This window comes from Strongylocentrotus purpuratus, unplaced genomic scaffold, assembly GCF_000002235.5.
Source record: "Strongylocentrotus purpuratus isolate Spur 01 unplaced genomic scaffold, Spur_5.0 spur5_scaffold_21, whole genome shotgun sequence".
Classification (NCBI taxonomy): domain Eukaryota; kingdom Metazoa; phylum Echinodermata; class Echinoidea; order Camarodonta; family Strongylocentrotidae; genus Strongylocentrotus; species Strongylocentrotus purpuratus.
The window spans coordinates 36,239,333-36,254,937 of record NW_022145607.1 but is presented as its reverse complement, the minus strand read 5'-3'; the positions used below and the strand labels follow the sequence as shown (position 1 = coordinate 36,254,937).

The 15,605-nt window shown below is 37.3% G+C and overlaps 1 protein-coding gene across 1 annotated transcript; it reads right to left on the bottom strand.

Moving 5' to 3' along the window:
- Window positions 1-1,909: 1,909 nt before the first annotated feature.
- On the bottom strand, window positions 1,910-11,937 carry LOC105438928 (monocarboxylate transporter 7-like). Its single transcript, XM_030994369.1, has 4 exons — window positions 11,814-11,937; window positions 6,226-6,366; window positions 4,384-5,466; window positions 1,910-2,257 (listed from the first exon to the last, which is right to left on the bottom strand). Exons 1-4 carry the CDS (start codon window positions 11,935-11,937, stop codon window positions 2,124-2,126), a joined length of 1,482 nt encoding a protein of 493 aa, XP_030850229.1. The 3' UTR covers window positions 1,910-2,123.
- Window positions 11,938-15,605: the final 3,668 nt, after the last annotated feature.

Genomic DNA, 15,605 nt, shown 5'->3' with positions numbered 1-15,605 from the left:
CCATCGTTCTTTTTCTGTCTCTTTGCCTTTCTCTCTATCCTTCCCTCTCTTTGTGTCTGTTTGTCTTTTTTTCTTTATTTCTATCCTCCCTCTCTTTGTGTCAGTCTCTCTCTCTCTCTGTCCGTCTGTCTCTGTCTCTCTCTCTCTCTCTGGAATCTGCCAAGGGAGATACATGTAATATGTTTGACCTTTAACAAATAGTTTTCTAATTACTCCATATAAGATTTTCATATCTTTTATCAAGTATTTATTATCAGAGTTACATCATTCCCTACTGAACCATCAAAAAGATTACCTCCCACATACATGTACATCTACAATATAAGAGGTATTATGATTGAAATTGAAATGATAATGGATTTATTGAGAATAAAATAACAACAATGCATCGCGGCCTAAACGGCCGAATTGGGCAATGTTTTAAAAATGTAAAATACAATATATAAACAAAATCATATCAAATAGCATCAAAATCAATGAACTGAATTTGAATAAGGAAATTGTATAAAATAATATTTATCTTTACAAATTGTATATCTTATTTGATCTCCCTAATTCATTCTATATAAAAAGGAGATAAAAGTGAAGAAGAACACGATGATGGTATAGAGTAGAGAAAGAAAAGGGATGGTAAGATGGTAAGATTAAGAAGAAGCTGAAGAGGAATAAGAAGAGGAACAGGTAGAAGAGAAGGAGGAAGAAGAAGATTCAAGTGGGTATAGTAAGAGGATAGACAGAGGGTAGTGGGAATAGTAACACTATCATAAGGTTTCGATATCAATATCCAAGCATTACACATTATAAAAACTACAAATGATAGAGACGAAGTTATGTAAAAACCAACACTTATATGACAAATTGTACAAATTAAAAATTTACTCTTAGGTAATAGATACTCTAAGTAAAAGGTAATAATGTTTTATCCAGACTATAAAAAGGGGGAGTTATTAGAAGAAGGAGAAAGAGCGAAAAGAGGATTGAGAAGGAAGGAGATGGGTGAGATAAAGAAGGAGATGGGAAAGTAAAAGTACAAGACGAAGAGGAGACATCTGTGATATTGGCCATGGAAGATAATTTTAGTCATTTAAACAATTAGCAATAAATGGTTAACACAGATTTTTAACTTCGATACAGGAGATGTAGTGTTTCTATTATAAAGATACAAATATTATACCCCAGTATAAATATAAAAGAGTTATATATTTATATATATAAAATAATCTACATACAAATTTGATTTCATTACATTGTGTGTGATAGTATGGGGCTGTTTTTCACTCTTTTGTTCGGCAACGATGTTCAGGTAATTTCTTAGTATGTCTAAGAACTCTATTCTGAGTAATTTGGGGTGATATGTTCTTAACTTGGTTACTGGAAATACGTTATCCAATGACAGATGTTCACATTACCTGATCACAGTTATTACATCAAATATTCTTCAGTTTCCATGACTCTCCTCAAACAAAATACATATTACAAATAAAAAAAACAAGGCAGCATAAAGCAAAATGACAAAGGCTATTCAAAACAACCCAATGTTTATGACAACTTAACAGATTTTAAAGATGACATATCTGATCAATTTATTCAGAATATATTATTGTTCATAATACAACATTTAAACCAAAACAGGCATGTCTGCTTAAGCAAATGATTCACGATAAAAAAAACTTTGAAGTACAATGTTCAATTTGGTTTAACTCTGGTGGTACACAAATATTAGAAAAGGTTATATTTACAGATATTTCAGCCTTTTCTGAATCGATTTCGGTCAAACAAAGACGATTTTGTCATTTTAATTGTATGTCCTTTCAAATTTAACACTCAGTTTTTCATTCTCTCACAATTTTTTTTTGTGTAGCGCCCTCTGCAACAGAACTCAACTATCCCGTTTACCATAACTTTTTAAAATAAAAACACTATCTAACTTTCAGCGATGCTAAACTTTAAAAAAAAAAATCACTCTCTTGTTTAACCGTTCCGATACGACTAAAACGAAATGGTGAGTTGACACAACAAGTATACCAGTGACCATGAAGACGATGGTATAAGATTGGATGACGTCAAACAAAGCTCCTGGGTGAAGAGAGGATTCGTTTCAATCAATCATGCCTGGAGCGATGTTAAACGTGTTTGGACTTGACTCTTCTGTTTAACAGTACCGATATGACTACAGTGTTAATGGTGAAGAACAAAACAGGGATTCCAATCATCATGAAGACGATGGTATAAGACTGGATGACGTCAAGCAAAGCTCCTGGATGGGAGAATAGATTAAGAAACAATCGAGAAAAAAATTGCAGGGGCGGATCTAGCTTTTTGCTAAGGGGGGGGGTTGACCAAAATAATGACGATGCGGAGCATCGTCCACGAGCCGCGAAGCGGCGAGCCGATTTTTTGGGGGGGGTTTATTTGAACCCCGTAAGTGATGTTTTCCTGGCATCTATTAACACAATGGAGACCATAAAAAGCAGTGCATGATAACGTCTTTTTAAATCAAGTAACAGTTAAATACACAGTTATATCCAGAGTTATCATGTGTTTGGTTAAGTTACCAGATGAGTTGAATATCTTCTCACAATATTTGCACTTGAAAGGGTTTCTCTCCAGCGTGCGTTCTTTTTTCTTTCTTTTTTTTTTTTTTTTTTTTTCTTTTTTTTCCCCCTTTTTTTTTGTTTGTTTTTTGGGGCCGCCCAAGGGGGGTTTAAACCCCCTAAACCCCCCCGTAGATCCGCGCCTGGCAAGGGACTCTGTGACATTTGTTCGCCCAACCCCCCCCCCCCCCCTCCCCCCAAAAAGAAATAATAATAATAATAATAATAATAATAATAATAATAATAATAATAAATGAAATAAATACATAGAAATAGAATAAAATAAAATTACCAGTTTTAAAAAAAAGATAAGATTTTAAAAAAATGGTCCCCGGATTTTTTTTTTTTGGGGGGGGGTTGCAACCCCCCCAACCCCCCCTCTAGATCCGCTTCTGAATTGTCAATTATATCTTGAATAGCACACAATAATAGGCGATGAGTCGTCCAGGGGTGCGTTCCAGTGATTTTTTAAAGCTAGAATCACAGACATGAATCACAAATCAAAGCGCCGTAACCGAACACGGTTACTTCGGACGATCGTTCAAGCGATTTTCCATCAACGCTGATTTTCGCTTATTTCAAGCCTATCATCTGCACAGTTTGACCCTGGAAGTTCATGTCAACTTCGGAGCAGATCATATGCACAGTACAAAGCAGGCGCGCGGTTTTTGCCCGAACCGGAAGCAGGCCACGATAATGACGTCAAAGAATCTTGAATGAGATCTCCGTTACGTTCAAGCGATTTTTAGCGACCGTGATTCTGCAGAATCACGTTACAAAACGCATCATTTTCAGCGTTTCATGTTTGCGTTTTGAAACACGTTTATTTTTAAGACCAAAGAAAACACGCTTGAAATCGCTTGAACGCCCGTGTTCTAAACTGAACGTCTTTGAAAACCACTTTTCTGGGGTGAAAAAGGGTCGCTTGAACGCACCCCTCAGATTTAATCTTTGAGTGCTTAAAGCCCCACTGCAGCTACTTGCGCCCTCTTTATAACAAAAAATGCCTAATCGGTGACCATTGGTCCCCCATGATCCTCTTTTTCTTATTTTATTTGAGAGCTGATTTGATGAGATAACCACCTGTCCAGTGACATTGCAGAGTGGTCTAATCTCTCCTTTTCACTAGTACAGATGGGTTTGAAAGCTTGGTTCTATTTGAAAAAAATGAAAAATATTTTTTGTTTTAGAGTCAAACTGAAATAGCTTAATTGTTTAGAAAGTCCCAGGCAAAATACCTATCATGAAGTTTGCTCTAAAAAATGACAGGCTTATCTTTTTCAGTTTTGTAAAAAAACAAGTTGTAAAAATATTTAAAAAATGATATTAAAACAGGAAAAATACCATTTCGTTTCGATATTTGAGAATAAAAAGACACGTTGTATTGCTTTTCACTGATCATAGATTGTCACAAATCTCGAAACAGGGTGGAACGTTAATAAAACTTGCACTAGTAACATGGAGGAGGAAACCCTGATGTGCGTTTTAGGGACACTTTTATTTAACTAAAATACATCTATGAATTCATAATGAACTGCTTGGCGTTCTGTTTTATACAAGCCTCGTACTTATTGGAGGCATCTTTTAGTCTATTTATTTGTCAGCTTATGTATGACTGTTATACAATATGTATATGTTTTTTACATGTCGGATGATAAATTAATCGAATATTGAACTGACAAAAGAAGTTGTTATAAAAAGAGGCATTCTCTAGTCTTAGTCAGCTTTGTGATAATAATATACAAAGCTTGTATCTATTATTCCAGAGTGTCAAGATATAGTGGTCTACCTGTGATTAACCCTGCCGAGACATTACCAGAACCTTTCATTAACATCACCAGTCCAAGGCCGAAGCTGAAGTTGCTTTCATCTACCAACGTCAATTTAAGAAAAGTTGGGTCTGCAGTATCCAGTACAAAAAAGCAGAGGCCCTGAAGAAATGCCCAAACTGAACGAATCATGAATGATTCGCCAACAAAATCCAAGAAAAATGACAGGGTGGTAATAAAACCGGCGATAATGTAGATTTTGAGCATGTGTACTTTCTTAACGAGGAGAATGACTGCAATTGTCCTGCCTATAATCCCACTGATTCCACCGATTGAAGACAAGAAGACAGCTCGAGATGGGGTGATGCCTATCTGCTCTGCGTGAGGCACTAGGTACAACGCCCAGGATTCAAACGAATAGGCACGAAAGTAAGTCGCTGGGAGGCACATTAGGAACAGAGTTTCCTTTGTCATAAACAGTTTGCAGCGAGATATAAATGATGTGCGGACATTTTGACCAGATCTGGGGGCATTAGGAAGATCATCCACTTCACCAGGATGATCAAATGCACTTTTTAGCAAAGGAACGTGCTCCTTACAGTTATTATCGTCATTTAAAATCCCTGCATCCTCATCGGATATTAAAAAAGCAATTACTTCGATTGCAGCATTTTGTGTGTCCGTATTTTCAGAGTTTTCCTTGGTGTGAAAACGGCTTTCTGCCTGGGCCTGGACCATATCATTTCTCGATTCATCTTTCAATGTGGTCATTTGATCACCTCCTTCTATACCATCTTCCTCGCCGTCATCCTCCGACGGATCTTGATCACTACCACTTTGTCCAGTGGTGTTATCTTTCACGCTGAAGACTGGTTTCCGAATGGCCGCTGCCCCTGCAACATTATGAAACATGATTGCTCCAAGAATCATGAAAACTCCACAGTAACCGTACGCTTCTAGAGATCGCTCAGTGATGACGGGTAGGAAAATTACGCCTGTAATTGAACCATATGATCCTATGGTGTTCATTAGAACAAAGTTCTCTTTGAAATACTGGTTAATCAGGAGAGAAATCGGTAGGTAGACAAAACATCGGCCAATGCCTGTTAATGAGATAACAAGATGTTGTTAAAAAGTAGTAGAACTGAAACATGTTGCAGATTAATGTTAAATATATCATTGCTCGCTACTACTTCAATAGACAATGGAAACGGATAATATGCCACTGCACAAAGTTTTGTCGGGCGCAGTACAACTCGCTTTCAACTTCTTATAGAACCATAGTTCTCTCATGCTATTTCTTCACTCTGCAGGATTGCCGCAAAAATGTTTTGGTGCTTTTGTTTTCTTCTATCGCTGATATATTTTGCTCCCTTTCGGACAAACATAAATCCCTACCTACCTAAAATGAAACCATTACCTCTCCTGATATGACATATATGTGAGTGACAGGGTGATGCCAACAGCTGTTAAATGTTTAAAATGAAGCCGAATGATGATGATACCAGACACACCCCATGTATTACTCCTCCTAATATGACATACCCTTGAGTGCCAGGGTGATACCAATACCGGTGATGTTGGAGATAAAACCACATGATACCAGACACACCCATTTATACCCCCTCCTAATATGACATACGATATCTATTGCCAGTTTTCAAGTTTACATGTCAGTTGTGTTATTGCTACTATTGCTATTATTATTATTCTTGTATTTTCTTCGTATCCTCGAATGTATTTATACATTGTTTATGTTGCTTGTATATATATATATATATATGTAACTCGCCAGTGGAGGACAAATTTCTGTATCTTTTAAATCAGACAATACATTATCATGAATCTTGAATCTTGAATACCTGTGAGCGCCAGGGTGATACCAAGACCGGTAATGTTGGAGATGAAACCGCATGATACCAGGCAGACCGCACTTATTACCCCTCCTAACATGGCAACGAGTCGATGATCTACCCTCTGGAGGACCAAGGAGACGAAAGGACCTGCATGGACATTGATTGAAATATAGAAATTAAAGAAACAGTGTGCTTAGAGTTTGAAGGGGAGGAGGGGGGAGGGAGTACCAACGGACCTTAAAGAAAGAAGAAACTTCAATGTAATCCTCATTTCTTTAAATTTTTGGTATACGATCGAAGCTCATGCATAATGGGGAACAAGGGAAAGGGTTTTTGTGTGCAGTGGATCTTTAGAAAGCTTTCGACGCTGTATCTCATAGATATTTATTTCAAATATTTGAAATTGTTCGGTTTTGGAGATTCATTTTGCTCTTGGGTAAAATTATTGTATAAAGGGATAAGTAGTTGTGTTATAAACGGTGGTCACTCCACGGGGTATTTTGAAATAGAAAGGGGAGTAAGGCAAGGGGATCCATTATCGCCATATTTGTTTTTGGTTGCCATCGAAGTTTTGGCGCATGCAGTAAGGAGGGACAACGGTATTAAAGGGATTACATTTTGGGAAATCTGAAATTAGGCAAGTGTTATAAGCAGATGACATGACAATATTTTTGAAGGATATCGATTCGGTTAGAAGGTTGTAATATATTTTTGAATCATTTGAACAAATTAGTGGTCTTAAAGTGAATAAAACAAAGACACATTTGATGTGGATGGGTGAGGATGAGAACAAACCTGATGGGCCTTTATTTGCAAATTTGGTTAAGTAAATACACATTTTAGGGGTTAGTTTATTCATTAGATCGAAGATTATAAGATGATTTGAATTATAAAGAAATTCTAAGTAAAAATACAAAAATTGCTTGTATGGTGGAAACAAAGAGATTTAACTATTATGGGTAAAATACATTTGGTATACAAAGAAGTTGCACAAATTTCATTTGAATTTATATGGAGGGGGAAAGATAGAATTAAACTGGCCATAATGTATCAAGATTATGACTTTGGATGATTAAGAATGATTAATTTTGAAATGTCCTTTAAAATACAGCGCAAAATGTGGATAAAACGTCTTTTATATAGAGAGAAAAGATTGGGATGGAAATTATTTTTTGATCATTGCTTACAGTTTGTGGGGGGTAGATTTTTTTTTTTTTAATGTGATTATAATTTAAAAAATATTAAACTCGTTTTAGATATTCCACCATACTATATGAAAATGTTGCAAGCATGGCAAGATACAAGTAATTTGAGATATTTGGAGGGTTATATTAATCCAATTATTTTTAATAATCGGAATATATGTATAAATGAAAATAGTATATTTTTTATTTGATTTGATTTGATTTCTGCATTTTTTCCATATAAAATATGACTGAATAACAAAGAACATATAAATGTAAGGTTTAATAAAACATAAACAAACAATAATTTCTTTATGTCAAAATGTTTTTTTTACATAATATATGTACATATAATAACGAAACTTAATATTTCCATAACATATAATCATAAATTTAAAGTATTATCCGAACTTTTCTATTGGAAAAGTGCAGGAGACCGCAATCATAAGCAAAGCTTGACTAGGATGGCGGCCTCAAAAAAAAAAAAAACTTAAGGTAAACCTTAAAATGAAAAAGTGTTTATAAAACGATCTTTGTCTTTGTGTATGAGTTTGTGAGTGTGTTGTGCAAGTGTATATAAATATTGTGCGTGTGTGTGCGTGTGTGTATGTGTGCGTATGTGGTGGTGTGTGTTTGTGTGTGTGCATGTGCACGCAAACGTGCTTGTTTGTATGTGCTTGTAACGAATAGTGGAAGTTATGGTGGCCCTGAAGGGACATCGCGAATAGACTAAATCGTGAAAAATATGCGATAAAATTCACGATATCGTCAATTTTATCGCATATTTTTCACGAAGAAATTCACGAAATTGACGATATCGTGAACTTTATCGTGAACTTTTCACGATGAAATTGACGATATCGTGAATTTTATCGTGAAAAGTTCACGATATAAAGTTCACGATATCGTCAATTTTATCGTGTACTCTATCGTGTACTCTATCGTGTACTCTATCGTGTACTCTCCTGACGGGCGCTTCGTAAACAAAACCAGCCCTAGCTGGGGGAGACAGAGAGAAGGAAAAAAGGGAAAGGGAAAGAGAAGATAAAAGGAAAGAAAGAATAATAAGAAGAAAAGAGGGAAACGGGGGGGGGCGAAGGGCTCTTGCCTCCTCCTCACTCCCCCCCCCCCCCCCCCCCCCCCCCCATCCCCGCCAAAAAATAAATCAGAGAGAGAGAGAGAAGGGAAAGGGAAAGGGAAAGAGAAGATAAAAGGAAAGAAAGAAGAGGAAGAAGAAGAAAAGAGGAAAACGGGGGAAGGGCGAAGGACTCTTGCCCCCCCTCCCCCCCCCCCCCCCGCCAAAAAATAAATCAGAGAGAGAGAGAGAAGGGAAAGGGAAAGGGAAAGAGAAGATAAAAGGAAAGAAAGAAGAGGAAGAAGAAGAAAAGAGGGAAACGGGGGCAAAGGGCTTTTGCCTCGTCCCCCCGTCCCCGCCAAAAAATAAATAAGAGAGAGAGAGAGAAGGAAAGGGAAAGAGAAGAAAGAAAGAGAAAAACGAAAAAGAGGGAGAATAGGAAAGAAAGGAAAAGAAAGAAAAGAAAGGAGGCAAGAGCCCTTCGCCCCTGTTTCCCTTTTTTCTTATTCTTCTTCCTTTCCTTTTTTATTCTCTTTCCCTTTCCCTTCTCTCTCTCTCTCTCTCTTATTTATTTTTTGGGCGGGGGGATGCAAAAGCCCTTCGCCCCCGTTTCCCTCTTTTCTTCTTCTTCTTCCTCTTCTTTCTTTCCTTTTATCTTCTCTTTCCCTTTCCCTTTCCCTTCTCTCTCTATCTCTTATTTTTTTTTTTTGGCGGGGGGTGGGGAGGGAGGAGGCAAGAGCCCTTCGCTCTTCCCCCGTTTCCCTCTTTCCTTCTTATTCCTCTTCTTTCTTTCCTTTTATATTTTCTTTCCCTTTCCCTTCTCTCTCTTATTTATTTTTGGCGGGGGGGGAGGAGGCAAGAGCCCTTCGCCCTTCCCCTGTTTCCCTCTTATTCCTCTTCTGTCTTTCCCTTTCCCTTCTCTCTCTCTCTCTCTCTCTCTTATTTATTTTTTTGGCGGGGGGGGAGGTAAGAGCCTTTCGCCCTTCCCCCGTTTCCCTCTTTCCTTCTTCCTCTTCTTTCTTTCCTTTTATATTTTCTTTCCCTTTCCCTTTCCCTTCTCTCTCTCCTTATTTATTTTTTGGCGGGGGGGGGGGGGAGTGAGGAGGAGGCAAGAGCCCTTCACCCCCCCCCCCCGTTTCCCTCTTTTCTTCTTATTATTCTTTCTTTCCTTTTATCTTCTCTTTCCCTTTCCCTTTTTTCCTTCTCTCTGTCTCCCCCAGCTAGGGCTGGTTTTGTTTACGAAGCGCCCGTCAGGAGAGTACACGATAGAGTACACGATAGAGTACACGATAGAGTACACGATAAAATTCACGATATCGTCAATTTCATCGTGAAAAGTTCACGATAAAGTTCACGATATCGTCAATTTCGTGAATTTCTTCGTGAAAAATATGCGATAAAATTGACGATATCGTGAATTTTATCGCATATTTTTCACGATTTAGTCTATTCGCGATGTCCCTTCAGGGCCACCATAGGAAGTGCACGTAGCTCTGTGTGGTATAGTGGAGTGGAAACAAAATAGCCTTTACAATAAAGGAAACTAAGAATAAGAAATAGAAAGAAAAAAAATTGCAAAACTGAGTTGCAATGTGACCAAAATTTGTCAATTGCCTACTGCATGTTGAAATCAGTTATGTAGATACTTTGATATGAGAGTTTTCTGAGAGATGCTTTAAAGAATAGAGAGATAAACAATGCCTTATTGAATTTGGTAAGGAGTTCCAAACATCTGGTCCATGATGTCTTACTGATTTTTGTGCTAACAGTATTTTAGGATTTTTTAAGTGATAATTTGTTGAATAACGGGTGGGGTATGTGTGAATGTTTGAGTTTAAACTGTAAATATTGTGAAATAGAGATGGTAGTTGATAGATACTTGTTGAAAGAGGGATTGTTCAACTGAATCACTTGGTTGAGAAATGCCATGTTAAGTCTGTTAAATATGTTATGAACCTCGGTATGAAAGATAATAATTTGCTTATGATTATTGATATTTATGATGCGATACCCAGATTATGGAAGGATGATTCAGGGTTAATACAATTCCTCTAGGTTGATTTTATAAGCTTTACTACTTATTTCCATATTTCAGGTAAAAAAATACAGTTTTGAGATGTGGGTTCAAGAACAATTTATGATTATTTTATCAAAGCACTGCAGCAAACGTATGATTTGCAGGTAAGGGATGGGCAAAATGATTATGATTTTATAGATAAAGAATCAAAAGAAATATTTGTTAGACCACGAATTACTATACTCATTAGAAAATAACGAGATTTTCAATTTAAATTATTGCATGGAGCCATATATACTAATGAACATCTTCATAGATTTGGTTTTGTTGGTGATAATTTATGTTCGTTTTGTAAGCAGGAAACAGAAACATACAAACATTTATTTTTATCTTGCGGGAGCGTTTAAAGGATATGGCAGGCTTTAATACGACTTTTTTATTTGAAATTAAAGATTTAGAATGGCGAGATATATTTGTTGGGTTGGAAGGTAGTTCATATAGAATAAAAAATGTGTAATACTATCATTTTCATGGTCAAGAATGTTACATTTGTGTCAAGATCAGGGGGGGGGCGAGTACCAACTTTTGAAAAGATGAAAAAAAGCCTTTTTAAGTAAAGGGATGAGGACAAGAAAATAGCAATTAGAATGGGAAAGCTGGGATCACATTTCAGATCACATAAATGGGAGCAGCTTAAGATTAATTAAGATTTGTTTTCTTCTCCACCGTGAGCCTGTTCAAAGTGTAACTTTATTTTGCGGCCTGGATAACTTATTTAGTATATTTTTCTTGAGTTGAGAATGTTAGCAGACATCCACTGAATGAGTAGTGTTTGTGTGAGGGGTAGGTGGGTGAGTGAGTAGGTGTGTGGGTGTGTCGGTTGGGGTATTTGTGTGACGGAGGGGGCAGGGAGGGGGCAGGGAGGAGCAGGCATTGTTCCAGTAAAATTACCTCCAGATTTATTTATTTTTTAATTTTTGTATATAAGTGAATAACATTTACAAGTGACATATATATTATGTTGAGCTACTTATACGTTTACTTTGTTGCTAAGTTATATATACTGCAAATAAGTTTTTGTTTAATTATGTTTAAGTAAAAACAATCAATATTGAACACGTTTATTTTATTCAGTTGTATGTTATGGTTTGTATTACACATTTGGAGACATCAAACAAAATTGCTTAAAAAATACAAAATTGTGTGTAGATGGACGGGGTATGGAAAGCCACAATGCATACGTCTTATACATTTTGAAAAATAGAGTGTATTGTTCTTAGTTATAATAATTAGAATTATAAAGAATCAAATAATTCACCTGAAAATAGCATGATTGAACCGGGTAAAGTGCAGAGGAAACCTAAAGTGGCGTAATTTGTGTTGAATCTTTCAACCATCAGTGGAAGGAGAACGCCGAAAGCCTTGATGATCCCAAATCCCATGTTTGTCACGAATTTGCATAGTATGATGACGTAACCCCACTTCCAGTTTAAAACGGAGATCTCTTGTCCTCTTGATGACTCCATTTCTAACTTCTTTGTTGTTGCAAAACCTTAAATTTAAAACTTAGAAAAGGAGCATAATAACTTAAAAAGTGTCCCTCATAAAATGTTGGTGAGAAACAACTCAAATCGCCTTTTCTTCATATCAAAGCTTCTTGTGTCCTCCTTGTTAAATATTATTTACTTTTTGTTATGTCGGGTAAGGCTCGGGGAAGCTATCAAGTCATCAAAAGCAACTGTTGCCAAAGTATGCCTACAACAGAAATAAAAGTAAACTGGTCTCACTAGTCAAACGAAGTGTAAATCTGAAACAGGGAAGTATATCAATCAATCAATGAATCAATAAATCTTATCAAATAAAATTAAATCAAATCAATCAGATGAATCATCATTAAACTGATGAATAGTGGGTTAATCAACCACTTAATCCTAAAATCAACAGTGATCAATTAATAAATAAATTCAATGGACCAAACAACCATTCACTAAACCTACTGATCAATCAATAAAACATTCAATCAACCAATCAATAAATCAATCAACCAATATACTTGTATTTGATTGAAAATATTTTAGTTCATAGTTAATGTTTCCCTTATTCATGTTGAATTTAATGTAATTTATACGAAGTGCAAAATATTCTAATAACTGGTAATTTATATTTGTAGTATTTTCGGAATGAATTGCATATAACTAAATCATCAGTAATTAAGAAATATGCTGTAAATTCAGATAAATTATTAAAAAAAACATAGATCTGCACGCATCCCATACTCAATATGCAAATTGGTGTCAGATGGTTCAACTAGAAATATGCCAACAGTCAGTCATCAACTGGCGCAACTGAAAATATGCACACGGACCAGTAATCAACTGGTGTGATGAAAATATGCCAACAGTCAGTTATCAACTGGTGCATAAAATTTTTTTTAGACCGTGATTAAATGCCCCAAACCCTGAGCTTCCGGGGGCTCTGCTCCCTGGACCCCACCAGGCCTCCCGTCCATCACATGTGCCCCCCCCCCCCCCCCCCCCCCGGTCATGAAAAGAAATCGCCGCCCCTCCGGATACTTTGGCTTCGCGGTCTGGGGAACTGACATTGGGCTTTGGGTATAGGGAAGGAAAACCCGATAAAACCTCAGGAGTGGGATGGTGGCCTTCGCCTTAAATCAACAGAACATTGTTGTACCAGACTGGGAATTCATTAATCGTGCGTGCCCTGTTTCTGTGCTTTAGCACACAGGTCAAAACTCCTTTACCTCTCACAACAAACATGTACATGTAAATATACAGTACAAGAGATATTATTATATACCTCGTACATAGATTGTCATTCACTGATTTGTCAAACCTATATCACATGACAAGGAGCCTCTCGATATATCATTGCGTCAGAGGGTTTGGGCATTCTATCAATTGACCTACGTGATAGAACGCCCAAACCCTGTGATAGTACGCCTAACCGCTCCGCGACTTTTGCAAAAAAAAAAATTTGGTTCAGGTTTTAAGAGTGCTTTCAATTTCTTGAGTCGCTAGGTTACGACTACGTTAATCAATCGCACGGTACGTGCAGCGTTTAAGAATTCAACATGGCGAGTGACTTAGCAACTGATCGAGCTCCAACTCCAAGATTCGAATTACTAAGTGAGGAGTGTTTGTAGCAGTTACTAGAGGAAGCAGAGAGACAAATCAAGTACGCGGTCTCTATCTTTAAGGATTACTGCTCAACATGCAATATTGGTGACATCGAGTAAATGAGCGACGTGGATTTGGATAATCTTCTTTCAAGATTCAATGCAGGAGCTCGATCGCCAGAAGGCCGGATAGCTGAACTGTAAGAACACGATGCAATCGATGCGGTATGACCTGCAAAGGCATCTCCAAACCACTCGCAATGTTGATATTGTGAAAGGTACTGAGTTTAAAGTGTCTAATTTATAACAAGATCTTCAGTTCAAAGCCTTTCTGGAAAAGTTGAAGAAAAGTGGAAAGAGTAACGTCAACGACACCCGCCGGTAAGCTCAAGAATGCCTGGATTTGAATATTGCCGAAGGGTTACAGCGGAACCAGCTAGACCAATTTTTTAGACAAGGAAAAGTTCCAACCCAATGGAAAACTGCAGAAATATGTCCGATTCCAAAATCTTAACCTCCTCATATTAATAATCTACCCCGATTGGAATAACTTCATATTTTTCCAAAGTAGCCGAATCCTTTTTAGCAAAATGGTTATTAGAAGATATTGATAAACATATTGACACTCACCGATTAGGTAATAATTTGTACTACACATTATATTGTTGGTATTTTACATAGTTTATATAAAAATGCAGAAAACAGAAAATCTGTTATTTGTATAGATATTAGTAAAGCTTTTGATCGCTTAGATCATAAAATTCTGATTAGAAAAATGATTCATATGGATATAAGGCGTAGGATAATAGATTGGATAGCCAGTTTTTTAGAATCTCGTAAACATGATTATAAAATATAACGGTGTTTTATCAAATGTTGAATTCAATCATGCTGGTGTTCCCCAAGGTACACGTCTTGGGCGAATTTTCTTTTTAATTATGGTTAACGATTTATGTGAGCAACTTCCTATACCGTATTTCAAATATGTCGACGACCTCTCGTTAGTACAATGTCGGAAATCTACAGATGTCTCGCAATTACAATCAGTACTTAATTCATTATGTTAGGCTCTGATTTTAATGTCATATTCAAATGTATGTCAAGTATGCAATTTAAGTACACTTAAGGAAAGAAGACTAGTACTGTGTAGAAAATTCGCATTTGTGAGTGCCATGATACAAAGACCGGTAATGTTGGAGATAAAACCACATGATACCAGAAACATCCTGTTTATAACCCCTCTCAATATGACATACCTGTGATTGCCAGGGTGATACCAAGACCGGTGATGTTGGAGATAAAGCCACATGCTACCAGAAAGACCCCGCTTATTACCCCTCCTCAAAAAGCTGTTATTCTAAAGATTGCGTCCAAGATGGCTGCCGATACCTAAAAATGATCATAAATAACTTATTATATATTATAGAGACATCATTTTGATGTCTATCCCTTAGTTGTGAGGGTCAAAGAATCCATGGAAATAAGTAAACATGGGTTGTGATGGTCCAGGAAACCCAAAATTTCAACATAAATATGGCCATAAGTCACGTATCATCACTAAGCAGTGGTTCAGGAAACCACGAAATCCAATATGGCGTCCAAAGGACCACAAAGTGCTTTCAATATAAAACGCCCTCTCTATTAGGTATAGGCTAATTATTGTCGATTTACGTCTGGCCAACTGTTTTGTTGCTCCAGGTAACCATATAGGCCTGTACTGCCAGCTTCATGGTCGAGTTGCCGGCGACTAATCCGGCCCCCACCGAGTCTCTCAGTGGGAGGGTGCCTACAGGTGGACACCCTCTAGGATGAAAAATAACACCTGTCAAAAGCATGGCCCCGGTTGGTCATGCATCTAGGAAAAGACGGCCACTGGCTCCTGGTTGCAGGGCGCAGCGCTGCGCCTCAGTGACCCAAGGCTACGAGTGGAAAAGCTGCTGGGAAGAGGCCACTTCTGGTTGCGACAGGAAGGGC